The 17,587-nt window shown below is 53.9% G+C and overlaps 1 protein-coding gene across 1 annotated transcript in view; it reads right to left on the bottom strand.

The window, feature by feature from the left end:
* OTOF (otoferlin) overlaps nucleotides 1–17,587 on the bottom strand; it is a 112,035-nt gene that overhangs the window by 11,088 nt on the left and 83,360 nt on the right. Inside the window, exons 18-34 of the mRNA XM_050893369.1 lie at nucleotides 16,707–16,827; nucleotides 15,938–16,038; nucleotides 15,410–15,500; nucleotides 14,472–14,588; nucleotides 13,112–13,264; nucleotides 12,443–12,632; nucleotides 11,920–12,044; nucleotides 11,240–11,374; nucleotides 10,597–10,758; nucleotides 8,401–8,520; nucleotides 7,088–7,249; nucleotides 6,628–6,790; nucleotides 5,561–5,691; nucleotides 3,932–3,961; nucleotides 3,155–3,289; nucleotides 2,676–2,742; nucleotides 597–721 (exon numbers count right to left, since the gene is read on the bottom strand). Coding sequence (XP_050749326.1) covers nucleotides 597–721; nucleotides 2,676–2,742; nucleotides 3,155–3,289; nucleotides 3,932–3,961; nucleotides 5,561–5,691; nucleotides 6,628–6,790; nucleotides 7,088–7,249; nucleotides 8,401–8,520; nucleotides 10,597–10,758; nucleotides 11,240–11,374; nucleotides 11,920–12,044; nucleotides 12,443–12,632; nucleotides 13,112–13,264; nucleotides 14,472–14,588; nucleotides 15,410–15,500; nucleotides 15,938–16,038; nucleotides 16,707–16,827 — 2,128 coding nt within the window. The remainder of the gene's footprint in view (nucleotides 1–596; nucleotides 722–2,675; nucleotides 2,743–3,154; nucleotides 3,290–3,931; nucleotides 3,962–5,560; nucleotides 5,692–6,627; nucleotides 6,791–7,087; nucleotides 7,250–8,400; nucleotides 8,521–10,596; nucleotides 10,759–11,239; nucleotides 11,375–11,919; nucleotides 12,045–12,442; nucleotides 12,633–13,111; nucleotides 13,265–14,471; nucleotides 14,589–15,409; nucleotides 15,501–15,937; nucleotides 16,039–16,706; nucleotides 16,828–17,587) is intronic.

The following is a 17,587-nucleotide window of genomic DNA, read 5'->3' as shown; positions in this document are numbered from 1 at the left end:
GAGGGAACATGGACACCTCAGCTCCCCATGCCCAGTTCTCTAGGAAGGCAAAGGATCTCCAGGGTCATTGGGTTGGACCTTGACGCCACAAGCACCTCCCCAAACTGATAACGTACAAGAGGGAAGCTCAGCTGAATGAGCAAGGCAGCTGTCCCCTCTCTGTGCAAGACCCAGGTTCAAATGCCTTCTGAGCCCCAGAATCACAGACGACGTTAATCGTAATTAACACCATGGGACAGTATGTTGAACCAGAGACCATCCCTGCCCTAAGTCCTGGCTGGGCCAGCCATGGCCAGGCTGGAAAACTCTCCACTCCAGCTGGGGCGCATCCAAGCTGCCCCAAGGATGAACCTATCCCAGGGCAACCCCTTTTCTGTAAAGCCTGTTACCTCTGACTCCTTCAAACTATGGAGAGAAGCTGACAGTCCCAAGGTGCATCTCACCTAGGGTTAGATACCCCTCAGATAGGCAAGGTGCCTCAGGCAGGGTTGATCCATCCTGCTCTCATCTCCGGATGGCTGGGACTGCCGTCCTGCCAGACTTCCAGCCTGCCACTGAGCAGGCAGGGTCTCCTCCTCCCCTGCCGACACACGCACCTTCAGTTCGTCAATCTTCTGCTTGTTCTTCTTCTCGGGAAGCTCAGGGGCTGACTGTTGCTTCTTTTTCTTATCGTCTTTGGGTGCCTTGGATTTCTCCTTGTTCTTCGCCTGACCCTTGGAGCCTTTCATGGGAGAATCATCAAGTTTGATTTCTGAGTCCGAGGGGAAGCGGCGGGGAGGGAGGAGGTGGAAATGAGGGTGAGGAGGGGTGGAGAAGACAGGGAGGGGGGACTTGATCAAAGCCCTTCAAAGAGGAAGAGCATGAAAGCTGACAGCTGCTACTGCCTGCAACTCCCATCCCAGCCCTCTCCTGTCTTTCCTTGACTCTGGCCACTGCTGCCCAGGTCACAGCATCTCCAGGAGCCCAGAGGTCTCTGTGCAGGGAACTTTCAGAGCTGACCTGAACACAAGTCATTTGGAGGACTACAAAACATGGACTGAGAGTGCTGGACTCTGGCTAGCTTCAACAGCAGTGAGAAGACCTGATCCTGCCCACAGCATCTCCTTTTCTTCCTTCCACTGGAGACTTTTCCTGCTGTATGCAGCCTGGAGATAAAAGCCCAGCCTAGGTATCGCAGAGGGGACAGTGCTTGATGCTCAGCACCAGAGCACAGGCTGCTGCCCTTAAAGAGGTGTTGCCCATGACCAGCTGCAACAACAGGTTGTTAGGATCTCTATCCAGAGCAACCACCAGCCAGGGACATCAACTACATTGGGAACAGGCTGCCTGGAAAGGCACGTTCAAAGAAAACTTCTCCCACCCCTCTACAATCCCCTCACTGCCGCTGCCAGCTTTCATGACTGCTGGGCAATGCAGATGGGGACAGATGACAAAGACTTAATGTGGAAGAGGAAAGGAGGAAGGAATGGGAGTGCCAAGGGGAAACGGATCCTTCTCAGAAGACAGAAAGAAAACAATGGGGGACACAAGACACCTTCCAGCAGCCCTGCTGTGCCAGCAAGCCCAGGAAGAAGCTGCTCAGAGTTGTCTCCAAGCTCAGCAAGACCCAGCCTCATCTTTCTCGTGATACGAAGACTAGTCTTCCAAAAGAAACCAGGCTCTCTATTTTTCTCAGCTAATGGATTTTGCATTGCCTGGGCATGACAGCAACCCGCTGTCATGGGGACATGGAACATATGGAGAGCATGGGTGAAAATCCTCAGGGAAACCCCTCCGAGCCCCACTGGTGGGACTGGCAAGGAGCCTCCAGGCTGCAAAGGGACAAAGTCACCCTTGACCAACATGTCCCAACTCAGCAGTATTCTTGGCCCACATCACTTGTGGTACAAAATTCATCTCACCCAACTTTAGACATCTGCAACACCCCATCTGAGCTACAGACTGCTGACTTCCTTCAGAGAAAAATGCATTTAGGGCACAATTCATCTTATCATAACACGGTATTAAAAATAGGTCAGAGAACTTGCCCTAAAAGTGCATATTTTTCTTCACTGCCTGTGCTAGAACAGCAGACAAGGAGGCCTCTACATGCAGGTAAAAGCAGTCAGATTAGATGAATCCCAGATCTTTTGTCTGGTTGAATCTTCCCTTGTAAAACTGGAGCAAAATTAAAAAAAAATAAAACTAAGCCTCCTGCAAAACGAGGATGGAAAACCCCACGAAGGTGACCTAGAAGCATCTATTACTTGGCGTGCTCAACAGACTTCAAGCACACAGTCCTACAGCTAACACATCTGCACGGCCAAAGCGACAGGACTTCTCATGACATACTGACTTGTGATTGCACAAAAACGTCCTCAGACAGTAACATGGATCCCGGTCACTGGTCTGCGTTACTTGCACATGGCCTTCCTCCCAGCACGGATGGGTTGGAGGCTGCCACAATACCATGCTCTGCTTTGGATTCACCTGGCATTAGCATGTTAACCCAACACAGCCCGCGCCAGGCCTGCACTCACAAAAATTGGTCCTGCATGGGGATATGCAACACTCTGTGAGCTTCTGGTTTGGCAGAAGAGCAACGGCGTGCTCCGAAAGGGATGCTCAAGCACCAAAAGGAGTCCTGGTCCTGCCTTTCCCTGCCACGCTCCCTCTCTCATTCGCAACTTGCTTACCCTCTGCAATCTCCATTTCTTCCTTCTCCTCCGCTTCTGCTGCAGCTGCTTCCTGCTGCCGGAGTTGCTGGGGGAGAAAAGAAGCGAACAGGGAGTGGGTGCTTGCGCCGAGGTCTCTGTGCTCACTGCAAATGCCTGCAACTCAGGGTCACAGCTCGCTCTTCCCGTCTGAGCCGCGAGCGAGGTTCTGGCAGTGCTGGAGAAATCAAAGTCGCTCAGTGCAGCCTTCAGCACTGATGCTGTTAAATACCTGTGCCTGAATACAAACCAGTCCACCCAGAGTGCAACTCAAGAGCGAGGAATCCTGCTCAGCTCTGCCAGGTAAGAAAAAGCCTTGCCGGCAGTCAGGCAAGGTTAGTGAGGAAAGCGGCACAGCCCCAAGCCTTTGGAAGCAGGTGGAAATAGGTGAGACCTCGCAGGTAGGAAACGACGTTTTCCTCTCCCCCCCTACATACACCCCTCCCCTGCTCTGCACTCACCTCCTTCATAGTCTCAATTGAAGCAAAATACTTGGACCACCAGTCCAGCATGCTCTCGTCCGGCTCCTCCTCTTCTGCTTCCTCTCCTCCTCCTCCTTTCTTCTTCTTTTTCTTTTTCTCCTTCTCTTCCTCAGACTGCAGGGACAAGGGAAGCAAAGACAAAAAAGAGGGACCAGATGAAAGTGAAACATCTGTTGAAGCGCAAAGGTGGTGGGTGAAGCACCTGAGAAGGCAGAACCCTCCAGCACTTTCCCCCTTTTACAGACGCTGAGGCACAGAGCAGCAAAGGAAGATGCCCAAGGCTCCAGAGAGACACAGTGTCAGAGTCCCGAGGCGTCCCCTCCTTTCCATCATCCCTTTCATCCGTGCGTTTCCCAGGCTACAGCACCTGAATCTTAGGCGGCAGCAATCCTCCCTCTGCCCAGCAAAGTACCCTGGGTCCACTTAGTGGTGCAATAAAGCCTTTTGCAGCTGGGATCTGGTTGTGGTGGGAATAACCAGCATCTCTCCCACAGGGTGCTGTCTGCCCTTCTCCTCCTGGGACAGCTGGCCTGAGAAGCGCTGGCCCAGAAGAGCTTCCCAGTCTGCAGGAACCAGGCCACTGCCATATCTATTGATGAGACAACGCTGCTCTGTCTCTGCCTTGGGACGAAGGGCCGCTGGTCCCCCCCTATCTTGGGGTTGGTGAGGATGCACGGTCCGTTGAAAGCCGCACAGAAGGGTTGGATAGGGAGTGGAGGGTTGGGAGCAGGGATGCAGAGCAGATCCATCACTTACCACGTCCACCTTCACCACTGCATCGGAGTTCTGCCGCCCGGGGTGGAAGGGAACAGGGAGAGGGAGAGCAGGTTAGCAGCGCAGCTTCAGCCAAGTACAAATACACACCGGCACACGCATGCATTAGAAGTCACAGACAGCTCCCCAGGGATGAAGGAACCGAACGCCTTGAATGAAGAGCCCTGGCTGGGAAAGCTCTGCATACAGGGGACACATCCGCCGTGACACACCAAACCCATCTCCACGTGGGAGACGTCCCTCTCTCTGCTAAGGGAGAACTGCAGTCCCTGACAGCGAGGGACTGGGGCTGGAAAGAGACATTCGCCTTCAGCATGGATAACACCTCTCTGCTCTCTTGGAGCTTTTCTTGTCTATCTAGGAAGGTCTGCAAGCTAATGTGGTAGACTTCAAGAAGCATGTGGGTGCTGGGGCATTCCAGACATACCCATGCACACCTATCCTGTAGCTCCTCTTGCATGAAGCTGTGGGAGCAGACGTACATGACACAGCTTCTTGTGTACATACGAGGAACTCTACATATAGGTGCGTATGTGAATGCACCAGGGACCTTGTGGGGGGGGTGTACGTCTGCGTATCCGTACACGTGTGCTTGTGAGGCTGTGGGTGCCACAGCCTTTCTGTAAATGCGCACACGTGAGGGGCCATGCATATTTGGAGCCCACAACATGCCTGCAGGCACACGTATGCACATGTGCTGCTTGTCTGGGGGGTGGTGTGTGCATGTTGCTGCAAAGGGCCTCCTGCAAAAAGAAATCTGTTTCTTTTTGTGGAGGAAGCTCTGGAGCAGAAGGGTATGAGAAGGCGTTGAAACTCCTGTTCTGGGCAAGAAAAGGGGCACAGGCACATTCAGTGTGTGAACAAAGCCTGATGCCTCTGGGACACGTTGCCTGTCCAATGCATGCAGTGCCAAATTTTCAGGGCAAGCACAACAGGTCTAAAGAGCTTTGGCTGCCTCAGACTGACTCTGCGTGCCTGGATCAGCTCTATGCCACGCGCGTCTGCTGTGTCCTGTACGGCTCAGACTTGCTGTACAGTGGTTGCGCAGCGACACCGCGCTGACCACTCATCTGGACTGCTGAATGGGCATTTCAAAGAGTTGAACAGGTATTTCAAAGAGCTGGTGTAGCCACCTGAACGTCTCAAAACTATTGTAAAAAGGAAAAAGCGTATCAGGGAAATCCGCGTGACCCTGGCTGCTTGCAGAGACTGCCCAGTGCGCAGTGCTTTCAAAGGGCAGGATGGCAGCAGCTGTGCAGATGGGGAATTTCCGATGGGTCACTTGCGTCTGCGTTGGTCACAGATAGGGACAGGGTTGTGCTCGTGGGTGCTCATTCCCATCTGACTGTTTTTGAAGGAAAACATAAAGCTGTCTAATTTGCATAGCCCAGGACAGTCCTTTTCTGGGCAGCAAGCACCAGCTAATTTCAGAGAGGACAGAAAGAGGCCAATTTGTAGGACTGACGATGACCCAAAGCCCTTCATTCCAGGCATCAGCCCAACTCCACATTCAGCAGGACAAAGCCGCCTCTGTTTCGATGGAATCCCTCAAAGACTGGCAATTCAGGGAGGAAAGAGATGCTAAAGTGGTGCTGACATACGGATACTCACAGCTTCCAGCTTCACCATCGTCTCCATCTTCTTGATGGGAACCTCAGGTTCCATATTGACAACGATCTCCCCTGTGGGGCGAGAGCGATGAGCCCCGTTGGTCATTGCCAGATAGCCGTTGAGGTGTTTAGCTGGACAGAGGACAGAGAAAGAGAAAGAACAAGAGAGAAGGACAGTGTAGAGGAGAAACTGAGAGCTCAGGCGAGATCCTACAGGATTCATGCAGGAGTGATGTGTGACCACCTTGTTCAGAGAAGAGCAGAGGAAATGAGCACAGACCCTTACAGTATGATTAAAAAACCCTTTCACAGCAAAGGAAAGCAGATGATGAGAAAAGACTGGTTTTTTTCACCTGCACCAGTGTCCAGAGGAGAAGACGCAGAGAAGATGATTGCCCTGAAAGTGTCATCTGGCATGGACACAACCACAGGTCCAGACCTCTGGCTGGAACCAGGGATGGCCCTTGGCAATCCCCCCCCCAGACCTCCTGTCTCTGCCCAGCCAAGAGTGCCTCCACTTCCACCAAGGACTGGGAGGAGATGAGCAATTCCTGGGGCTCATCAAGCCCTCGGTTGCTGTGCTGGGTGCAGGGAAAGTGGGTCTGTGATGGTTTTTGCTGTGGGGACTTCTCCGGTGCTGACAGATGGGGTGGTGGTTGGGATTGAGAGGATGGCCACCCCCAGCCCCAATCTAGCTTTCTAGTCTTTACTCAAATAATAGCAGCAGCAGGCACGGAGCATGGCAAATTCATCTCCCAGTCTTGAGGAACATTTGGGGAGTGTAGAGTCATGAAGCCGCAGAGATGTTAGAGGTGAACCAGCCTTTCTTGTCTTAGAGGTACCAGGGGGAGCACGCAGTTATTGCAGTGAGACCCACAGATCAAAAAAATCAAAGGGGAATCATGGCCTCACCCTGCGCCTTCTCACCCCCTTGACCCAAACCCTGAAGCACTGCTTGCTTAACCAACGAGCAGGCAATGTCCCATAGTCCTTACAACCCATCTCCCTCTTTTCCATGCCCCACCGATGACCCATACCCGCCAGGCCTCCATGGCCCAAGCCTGGTACCTGTCATATTCCAGTGCTGGGCTTTCTTATCTGGAGGGCGGTAGATGAACTTTCGGAGGGAGCTGACGGCGTGGGACCCCACCAGGGTGTAACGCCCGAAAGCCCGGCAGTCCACCACCCGGATGTTGAGGGGTGGATGGAGCAGCTCATTCTCCGGGAGGTCCTGGGAAGCAAAGGTGTGCTGGTTATCAAGGGCTGGGTGTGGGCTGTGGGATGTCTGCTTTGGTGGTTGGAAAGGCCAGTAGGGACTACAATAGGGATCATGCTGGAAGAAGAGGTCTAGAGCAGCGCCAGCAAAGTATGGCTTGGGACCCCTCAGAGAAAGGCCATCACCAACTGGCATGGTGCTCACGTCCTCCATTGCTGTGGGGAAACTGAAGCAAGGGGCTAGGAGCCATGGTTTGGGCTCCAGAAAATCTGGGTTTCAGTTGAGGGCTCAGAAGGAAGAGGAAAGACTCACCACTTCGAACCACTTGACCAAAGTGCTGAAGTTGGGGTTTTTCTTGTAGTTCTGGATGAGGGCTGACTGGACCCCCTTCCCAGCACACTCAATGTCTACACGGGGCCGGTCCACCTGGGCCAGGTTCACTCTCTTCAGATCCCTGAGCCCCCAAAACAAGATCTAGGGCAGGAGGAGGAGAAGGAAGAACATGAATATGAGAGGGACTGCTCCTGGCTGGAGCCAGGCTGGAGTCAAAGGAGTTGGTTCTCCACATCCCCCAGGAGCAGGGACCCTGCTGCAAATGTCATCGCCTGGGCAGTGGTGGATCCCTGAGTTATCTTCTCCTCCTCCACATGGCTCAGGGCTGCTGCACAGTTTCTCTCTGACACCCCACATAATCCACCCCATGCCTGATCTGCAGCAGCCTGAGATCTCCAACCTGCTGCCCTCGACGCTCCCTTTTCTGCCTTTCTTCCTTTCTAGCCTTTGTCTGCCATGGGACTCCATAGAGCAGGACCAGACCAGCTTTGTCCACCCACAGTGGCTCTTGATGCAGAGCTGGCATCGTTTTGTCAAAATGATATCAGTATCACTGGGGAAACTTGCCTCTCCCTTCTTAGGATAACAGACTGCCACCATGACCAAAAGTTCCCCTAAACTGAGATTTTTCCACCTCTTGACTCCCCATGGCTGTATTCACCTTGCACATCAGAGGAATACAATTTATTTAACCAGATGCAAATGTCTGGAAGACCAGGAGCTAGGATCCCTTTAGAGACCTGGAGATCTGGTCAGCAGCATCTCACCTGAGCGGAGGTACCTACAACCATGGGTGAATTGTGCACTGAACGTCACTGGCTGTATTGCCTGGATCACCACCGTCTACCAAGACAACCAAGGGAGAGGGACCCTGATTGGATGCATCACGCTTTAGATATCTACAGATACGTGAGAGGCATCCCGCCCTTGATGCCTGAGATTGGCGGGATGCAGCTCACCTGACCTATGTGACTGCTTCGGGTGAAGATGTATTACCTGTGTATCTCTAATGTGCCCTGCGTTGCACCTCCGCCCAAGTGCCATTTACTTGCCATGGTGCCCACATTTAAGACAGCAAGGAGTGATCCAGTCGCCTGTTCTTTTAGGGCTGCTGCAGCCTCGCTCGCTGTGCAGCCGGTACAGACAGATCCTTGCAGTGCAGACATCTGGTCTTAGTGCTCAGCCAGTCATCAGAGCCTCAGAGATCCCTCCTGGCCTTCAAACACCCATGGACAGGCTCTCCTGCCCCACACAATGCTGAACATCGAAATTTGGTGCTCCAAGGCAATTACCTCCACTCTGTATTTACTCAGCACCGGCCGAATCCCCAGTGGCACCGGCAGGATGGGGCCTCGGTCCATGTCGGTAGGGCCATCAATCGGGGGCAGGTCTGACTTGCCCCCAGGGCCAATCTGGAAGAGATGCAGCGTGGATTAGGATCTGTTCCTTTGAGCCGGTGCTCAGCTGCTGGGAAGAAGTTTTGTGTCAGTCTGAGCTGTAACTGGCACACCCTGGTCTCGTGCATTGCGTCTGTGTTGTCTCAGAGGACGCAGGAGCAACAAAGGTTGCTGAGCATCCAGCTGACCGTACTGCGCAGGTACTTTGGGAAAAGGCATACACACGAGCAGAAGGTGCTGGGCAGTGCTGTGCTTCCACACAGGACAGACTCAGCAGCAAAGCAAACTTCTCAGCCCACCAACGTACCCCAACCCCAGGGCTGTTCCTTTTCTTCCTGCAAGGAGTTGCATCTGCCTGGGCTGAGTGTGAAGAGATGCAGAAACGGTCCAAGAGCTCAGCCCAGGAGCAGGTTTCAGGTCCTGTTTCCAACCCAGGGCATGAGGGAAATCAAATATCCCATGCGAGCCGTTCCCTAGAGAAACCACCCCACTGCAAGGAAAGCTGGGGAAGAAAAAAGGGCTTGGACGAGCACCTGCGCTGGCAGGCAAAGGAGACAGAAAAGGCACCTCGAGGAGTGGGACACCAGGCTCAGCAGCAGCCTGCAAGGCTGCCCTGATCTCACCACTGTCATAGGGCGTCTGAGGACATTGCAGACAGACAGGCATGTAAAGCAAAGTCTCCTTTGAAATAAAGAGGGACCCAGAGGTGGAGGGAGCATGTAGTCCCCAAGGGTCCACCTCCCCTGGCACTGCCTGCTCCCGGCACGCACAGATCCGAGGCCAGCCTTGGGACCTCTGCCCCTGGCTGGTGCTCAGCTGCATTAGAGGTGCCTGCGGCAGGTCGGTCCTTGCACATCTGAACCCACCAGCACCGCACTGAGCTTGCTGGGGCCTCTCTCTTTTCAGCTGGGACATCTCATGCCCCCTGCACACCAGGAGACTGCTGAGACACGTCCATACAAATCCAGCAGTGTCAGTGTATGGGAAAGGAAGCACGAAAGCAGGAGGGTTTAACTCTGCTACCCCCACCGACTATGCGGCTAAAATTTCACCATATTCTTGGGATGCTGCTATGAATTCACACCCCTTTTTCCTGAGACTTTCGAATTGGCATCTCTGAGATGCACCAAGACTCTGTCCTGGTTTCGGCTGAGACAGAGTTAATTTTCTTCTTAGTAGCTGGTACAGTGCTGTGTTTTGGATTTAGTGTGAGAATGATGTTGATAACACTCCGATGTTTTAGTTGTTGCTAAGTAGCGCTTATCTTCAGCCAAGGACTTTTCAGTTTCCCGTGCTCTGCCAGCAAGCAGGTGTGCAAGGAGCTGGGAGGGAGCACGGCCGGGGCAGCTGACCCCAACTAGCCAAAGGGCTATTCCATACCATGGAACGTCATGCCCAGTATATAAACTGGGGGGAGTTGGCCGGGCGGCATGGATCGTGGCTCGGGAACTAACTGGGCATCGGTCAGCGGGTGGTGAGCAATTGCATTGTGCATCACTGGTGGTTTTTTTTTGTTTGTTGTTTGTTTGTTTGTTTTTCCCTTCCTCCCCCTCCTTTTTTTGTTATATTCCTTTTCATTACTATTATTATTATTATATTTCATTATTACTATTGTTAGTATTATATTTTACTTTAGTTATTAAACTGTTCTTATCTCAACCCACGAGTTTTACTTTTTTTTTCCCCTCTTTCCTCCTCCTCACCCCACTGGGAGGGGGAAGGGGGAAGCGGCTGCGTGGTGCTTAGTTGCTGGCTGGGGTTAAACCACGACAACTCCCATTGGTATCTCCTGTATCCCAGTGATGTCGTAGAGAGTTTGGGCTAATGCAACACTTCTAGTGGGGTGTCCTGCCCAGCAGGATACCTGGGACTCACTGCACATCATCCTGACCAGCATAACCGGGCGGGAGCTGCCCTCTCACTGAGTTAGTAGCGGTGCTAAACCCTTCTAGCTTTCCTAGGATGTATGAGCTACCTGCTCTTTGCAGCACCTAAGGTGATATATAAGCACGGGTTAAGCCCCGCTCCCTTGCAACCCTCCATCCCATCCTTTCCCTCCCTCGGTCTGGGGTGGCTTTGGCCAGCCGGTACCTGGAGCAGCTCGAAGGCAGCCAGCAGGTCGCCTGCTGTGGAGTTGCCCCGGTAGATCTGGTAGTATTCCAGCTGCGGGGGGAAGCGCGGGGGGCAGTAGTGCTCATCTGACATCTTCACCACCGGTTTGGCAAAGGTGCGGCCCATGAAGTCAGCTTTGCCCTGGAGAGGTGAAGAGAGCACTTGGGTTTGCTGACCCAACATGAGGTCTCCCAAGTTAGCCCCACAGCTCTCCCCGTCGTGGTCCGAACAGGACCAGCCCACTGGGTCTGGGACACCAAAGCTCAGTGACAGCTTTCACTCCTGGCTCCTTCAGATAAAGGGAAGGAGGTGGCCTAGGGCTGGGACAGCACGGAGGCCAGGGCTGAGCAGCTTTTCTAAACGGAAAGACTCAGGTAATGTCTCCTTGCCTCCAGCCTCACAAAAGCTCTTGCTTCACTCTCCAAAAATAAGTTATCATTAAGTTGAGTCTAATGAGCAGCAGAGGCTGCTCATGCCATGGGAGATGTAGGGGGAACCATCTTCCAAGGGTCAGGAGAAAAGCTGCTTCTCACATCCTCTGCACCATCTGCCTTGCCTCCAACTCAGGAGTGATTGTGGCGTCTAAATCATAAACATTTTCCTTTGCTGGGATTCATCCTACCACTGTGTCCTGGTCATAGATCTCAATGACAATTATGGGAGGGTCATCCCGCATCTCATGGGCTTCTCCATACAGCTCCACATTGTCGAAGACCAGCAGCTGGTCCCAGGTCGGGCAAAGGGTCTCATTCAGAACCTGGAAGAATGGGAGAGACACTTACTGCTCCGGCTAGGGGCTAAGGCCCTGTGCAAGGGCAGCAGACCAGGCGTTGGTCTCTAGTGGGCTGCTGCACATTTTTTTGGACCAGTGAGGCATGGGGTATCTCCCAAGGACTCTTCTGAGAAAAAAACCGCAACAGCAGGCAAGCAGACACAAATTATTTCCAGCGTCCACCAGGCTTGCTAAAGCTTGGCAGCCCTCAGCCTGGGAAGGGAAGACACAAGAAACACTTCAACATGCTCCAGTATCTCCTAACCAGGCAGGTGAATCACAGCCACCGGGATGTGGGAGAGCTGTATGCTGGTGCAGGGGGACACCTCGTGAAGGTGCTCCTGGGGAAGGGGCTCCTGGAGAGAGTCAAGCCCCAGTACTGTGGCTGCTTTCCCACCACAGGACCCCATAATCAACCAAATCCTTGATTCACTAGCGGTCATGAGACCCGTGGCAGGGGAGCAGGATGGAGAGCTGATGGGACATGCAACGCCAGAGCCCAGCCCTCCAGGTCAGGACATGGTGTTTACCTCGGTGCATTGGCTCTGGGAGATGAAGAAGACTCGTGCAAAGGGGTCCGAAAGGCCACTGCTGTCGGCTGCAAATAAACTCCTGGCTTGGTACATGTGGGCTCGCAGCTGGAAAACCTGCTTCTCTGCAAGAGAGAGGCGAAATGAGACAGCTTGATACGCAACCCTGGAGCCCAGCCGTGGGGCTCAGCCTGCAGAGCGAGGTCTCAGCGGCGTGCTTTTGCTCAGGGCCAGCACTGATGAAGGATAGAGGCTCAAAGCATGAGTCCTGAATGGATACGGACTTCCTCGACGTCCTGCTTGCCACGTGCAGAATGACAGCTATGAACGGGGTAGGGAAGAGGGTGCACAGTTCCCAAACCCCAGTTCCCCATGGGAGCAGTGTGGGACCTCAGACTGGGACAACTGGAATTATTTCCCCCTTAGCTCCTGGAAGCCCTTGGTCCAAGTGGTGTCCAGCCAGGCTCCCTCCTGCCCTCTCCATCTCCTGTCCCCAGACCCACTGCAGGCAGGAAGTTCTTACTGGTGTAAAGGAGGCTGATGGGTGGGAAGGATGGCAGGTTTTGGCCTCTGGCGGTCTTCTTCTCCTCAAAGCCACAGGGCAGGCCACTCAAGAAGTCTTTGCGCTGTTTGTTGAGGCCCAGCCACAAGTACATCTCCATCTTGGCCTGAACTGTCCAGCCAGCAGGTCCAAAGCCCCTCTTCCCAGGTAGCTAGGCACAAAGGACAGAAGAGTTTACATGGATATAGGGAAGGCCTTAGAGATGGACAGACCACCTCTTGCAGCATTCAACTCCTTCTGGTGCATCGCTTGTACCGCTGCCCTTTAAAACCAGGGACCCAGCCCTCATCATTTTGGATCATGACACTAGTCTGGCTCATGCATTATCTCCTTCCCACCATGTTGGCTTCCTCTTTCTAAGCCAGCATCCTCTTTTGTGGCCAGCTGGACCAAACATCTCTCTCCTTCCAAACATTTCTCACTTACTGGACTGGGTAAGATCAGTGGTTCACAATTCCTAGCTGCAGACTTCCACCCCTACCAGTAGAGTATGGGTCTGTTTTGCCAGGTATTCAAGCCCCAGCAAAACTGGATACACAGTTCTCTCGTCTTCATCTCCCATCCTCCCAGTCTGTCCTTCCTCCATCTCCCTCCCTGGCTGTAGTTCCCCCAGGAAAGACAGATCGGCACCTTGAGGAAGATGGTCTTCACTTTGGCGCAGTCCTTGCCCATCTCTTCATCCACAATGGAGTAGAGGATATCCTTGGAAGGGACGCGGGCATAGGCAATGCGCTTGTTGTTGCTCATCATCCAGATGAAGATGTCGGGAATAGTGTGCTGGGGCTGTGAACACCAGCGAAGAGCCCTGTCAGTGTCTCAGCTCCTTCTGACCACTGAGGCACCAGCGGGGCTGGAGACCTTCTGAAGGCAAATTCAACAGAGGCCTCTGGAGATGGATATACCTATTGCCACATCAGGGCCATTGAAACGGTTTTGAGCCTCCCCCTGCAGAAGCTTGTCTGCTTAAGAAAAGCTGCTCAGAGCTAAGTTCAGCAAGGTGAAGCCTAGCAGGAAAGAAACTGGGGTTTATATTTGTTCTACTTTAAACAACAACAAAAAAAAATTGGGTTAGAAGACTGAAGATTTTCCTTCTCTCTTCATTCAGTGGCCGTGGGGACTGTAGGGCAGGGGCCATACCTTCATTCCTTACTATGGAAGAGGTTCCCTGTCACACCTTATAGTCTGGTTTATGTTCTGCTGTGGTGAGTCAAAGCCAAGGAAGGCTTTGCTGTAACAAAGGATATGTAGTTGAGGCTGGGAGCCTGCCATGGGAAATGAGAACAGGAGGTGCAACAACTACAGCTCCCGTGAGGGCCAATAACCCCCAATGGCTCACCCAGTCCTAAACTGTAAAAATATCAGAGGAACGGTGTAGTTTTCTGAAGGAAGGAAAAAATATTTTGCAGATACAGCATCCCTTTGGAAATGCTGCGAGCAACTCTAATATATTGGACTATTATCTCTTACCTGTGAGACAGACTGAAGCAAGAATACGGTGCATTGATAAAAATCAGACGGTTTGAGTTCTGCGAGAGGACAGGGCTTTATCCCACAGCCCTCTGTAGAGCCACTTATTTTAACAACTCCCTGCCTAGCCAGGATCAGGAACGGCTCCCCGCTGCTGACTTTAACGCTGTGTGGACATGTGCCACCTTCCGATGACCGATCCCCCAGGGAACTGCATGGCCTCGCCGTGGCTGAGGTTGGCAGAAATGCCTTCAGCTCAGCTGCAAGAGGACCCAGCTCCGTTACTGGCTGGGAAGGGCTCTTAAATTTGTTTTAGCACTGACTCGTTCCAACCCAGCAGTGCACGGGCAAGCCCGGGAGGCATGGGGCAGTGCGTAGAATTGGAGTGGCTCCTTGCACAGGACCTGTGCTACCGGGGACCTCTCCTGCCTACAGGGTTTGCAGAGAGGTCTCCTTCCATCCCAGGCTGCTGGCACCAGATGCTGACCCAGCTAACACCCTCTCTCCGTGCAGAGGGACTCACCTCATCCGCCAAGAACCGGAGTTTCTGCAGGAAGTTTTGCACCAGCTTCAGCTTGTCTTTCACGGTGTTCTTCTTCACCTGCGACCGCAGAGTCGTGGCTTGCTGCCCCATGTTCTCCTGTGGTTAAAGGAGAGCCCAGGACACCACATTAGCAAGAGCAGAATGGAGCACAGAGAAGGGAGCAGCACCAGGCAGGTCCCTGCCATTTGGGAAAGGGTGGTGAGGAGGCAGATGCCTTAATCCCACCATGTGCGTCCTGGTGATGGCACTTCTGACACCCGTTCATCAGCCTTGGCAGGATGCAGGGAGGGCCCCTGACAGTGCAGAGGCATCTGTCCCAGCGGAAGGTGTGCAGGACAGAGAGGTGTCAGCTGTGCTTAGGGCGTTTTGGGGTGGCTTCTAGCCTGGTGTTAAGGATAGTCTCTCCCCTTCTGCTGACCCTGCTGTATTTCAGCACCTGACTGTTCAGAAAAGGGGACGTGGAGGCTTTCACATGTTAAATTCATTGCCCTCTAGTATGCAGCTGGCTACTGAAGCCCGTGTCCTCGGCTGTGCCAGCTGGATAAGCCACCTGCTCTTTGTACATCTCTTTTGCACACCCAACTCCTTTGCAAGGAGCTGGGCTACCAGCCCCAGACATCTAGGCCATATCTATCCCTGGAGCAGCTGTGCTCTGCAGGGTTCCCCTAAATTACTCCTTCCCAGTCTCCTCAGCTGTTTGACAGCAATGCAGCTCCTCTTCTGCAGTCCCGGATTGCTTTCCAAGGCAAAGCAGAGTGTGCTGGAGGGGAGGTTCCTCTATTCAGAAACAAACCTCAAACCCTCAGTCCACAGAGACTGGAAATCAGCACGCCTACGGACCAAAGTTGCCCATTGCGTTGACAAGATCCAGCCCCCGTTCATGAATCCTCCACCCTGCCCGGCTGAATCCCACTTACCAGCTCCCGCATGCAGGACTTGAGTCTCTCCCGGTCCAGCCTCGTGCGGGAAGAGTGGTGCTGGTCCTTGTCAGCCAACGTCACGAAGCGCCTGGTGGAAAAGGTCGGCAGCATGAATCCCGTGGGAGCCTGTGGGCTCTCCCCAGGGAGCCATGGCCGGCTGGGTCTCTGCCAGCAGGAGAGCACCTCACTGGAGGGAAATGCCCTTGTTCCCCCCGAGCCTGCAACGCAGGCCAAGTGGCCTGTTTGGAGCCAATGCTGAGTGCCATGCGTGGGGAGTAGGTGCTGATCAGGTACCAGCCTGTGGAGGCCACAAGACTGAGGCTTTCACCACTGGTTTGGGGTCTTTGGGGTGCATCACTTCACCTATGCTCCAAGCCAGAAGGCAGCTGATATGGCATTGTGCGAACACGATGAAATGCTTGCCCGTCATCCAGAGGATAAGGCAAGGTGAGCTTACACTCACAACTTTGCCTATAGCCCCGCAGACAGTCTGCAATGTGCTGCCTTTGCCCATCTTTTACTCACAAGCACCCACTGCTCAGCTCCTCCAGGACCCCTCGGAGCCGGCGCTCCGGGTGCGGCTTCTCCGTCTTGATCATTTCCTGCACGTCGTTCAGCCCTTCCTCCTGCAGCATCAACGGGGGAAGAGGTGAGGGGGCGGTGGGGCAGAGCCCCGCCGTGGGGCAAGGTCCCCCCTGAGGTCCAACCCTGCATAGAGCGGCCCTGTGGGGGCTGCCAGTGGCAAACATCTGCTGCTTCTCCAGACCTGCCGGCCTCAGGGCTCAGGTCTGGCACATGTTTGGCTGCGGGGACCTGGCTCTGGGTGATGGGAATGGTTCCACCACCCTCCATGAGACGAGCTGGCCAAGGTCTACACCGGCTTGGCTGGATGTGCCAGGCTCTCCCTTTGCAGATCCTGCTGTGGCCCTGCCAACGTGGAGCTGTCACAAAGGCTCCTTGGGAATTAGCTGAGACTATTAAGGAGGCTCTGCCACAGAAGTGGTTCACCCCTGCGGTCCAGGCAGGCAAAGGCTCCCTGCTCCTGCTCCCTTTCGTGGGGACACCCGGGTCTGACCCACAGGAAATTCAATGAGCTCTTAGGATTTGGACATTCAAATTGTGGAGCATTTAGCACTGGGAAACTTCCCCCTTTCTGGCGCAAATTTGCTAGTGGGTCCTTGCACTGTTTGTCCCTGCTTTGTGACAAGCTGCAGAGATGCACAGGGAGCCTGGATGTGCCTCATGCCAGCCCCATGCCCCGAGCTGTCTCCCTCCCTCCCCAGCACGTACTGACCAGCTTGTCCGCAATCTTGTCCATGATGTTGGCATTATACAATCTGCGGCGCTGGTCCTGCCACCAGCTCTTGATATAGATGCAGGGCTTCGTCTCGAAGTACGGCAGGTGGAAGTAGTTCCTGCAAGAGGAGGCAGAAGAGATGCTCCGTGGTGGTAACGCTCCCGGCCAGGAACAGTCCCTGTCCCACACCTCTCCCAGGGAGGCAACGCTGTGACGAGGAGCAGGGGTATATAGGAGGTCAGGCGTGGGAGAAAGGGGGCCGAGGTGAATTGCACCCTGAAGCACAGAGGCTCCATCTCTCCTAGCACCCTTCCCAACGCCAGAGCCAGGGTGGATGGGTGCAGTGCCCAGGGACTGCAAATTTACCCTCTCAGACCTGGTGGCCCAGCGAGAAACTAGGGAAGCTCCCACTCCCACGACCTCACCCGTAGCCCAGCAGAGAGCAAACATCTCCAGCGTGGCAGCAGCGTGAGCAGGGGCACAAGGGAAACAGAAGCATTAACACCCTTTTCTGAATGCTGGTGAGCATCTCCTATAGTCCCTTGGCCTTCACAGCAGGCAGAGGTCTCTGCCCTTTGCAGAGCTGACAGGTCTCCACTCGCTGGTGGGATGGAGCGGTAATGGTGATGGTACAGTTAAAGGGAGGGTGAGGCTGAAGAATGGGTTCATGCTTCTTGGCTGCCTGAGCACTGGTCATGAGCTGGGATCCACCCAGTGTAAAGCCACTGTGGATCCTGCTGCACTTGGGATCACCCTTAGTTAAAAACCAGCTTCAGCTCATCCTTCCGAAGCCCTCGGGGTATTTCCAGCCAGAAGATGTCAGCAGTGCCCCACGGTTGAGGCTCCTGGCACCCAGGGGCTGGAGACATCTGGGTCAA

Source organism: Gymnogyps californianus, chromosome 3, assembly GCF_018139145.2.
Source record: "Gymnogyps californianus isolate 813 chromosome 3, ASM1813914v2, whole genome shotgun sequence".
NCBI lineage: Eukaryota > Metazoa > Chordata > Aves > Accipitriformes > Cathartidae > Gymnogyps > Gymnogyps californianus.
The sequence above is the reverse complement of the archived record's forward strand: the minus strand, read 5'-3'. Positions and strand labels throughout refer to the sequence as shown.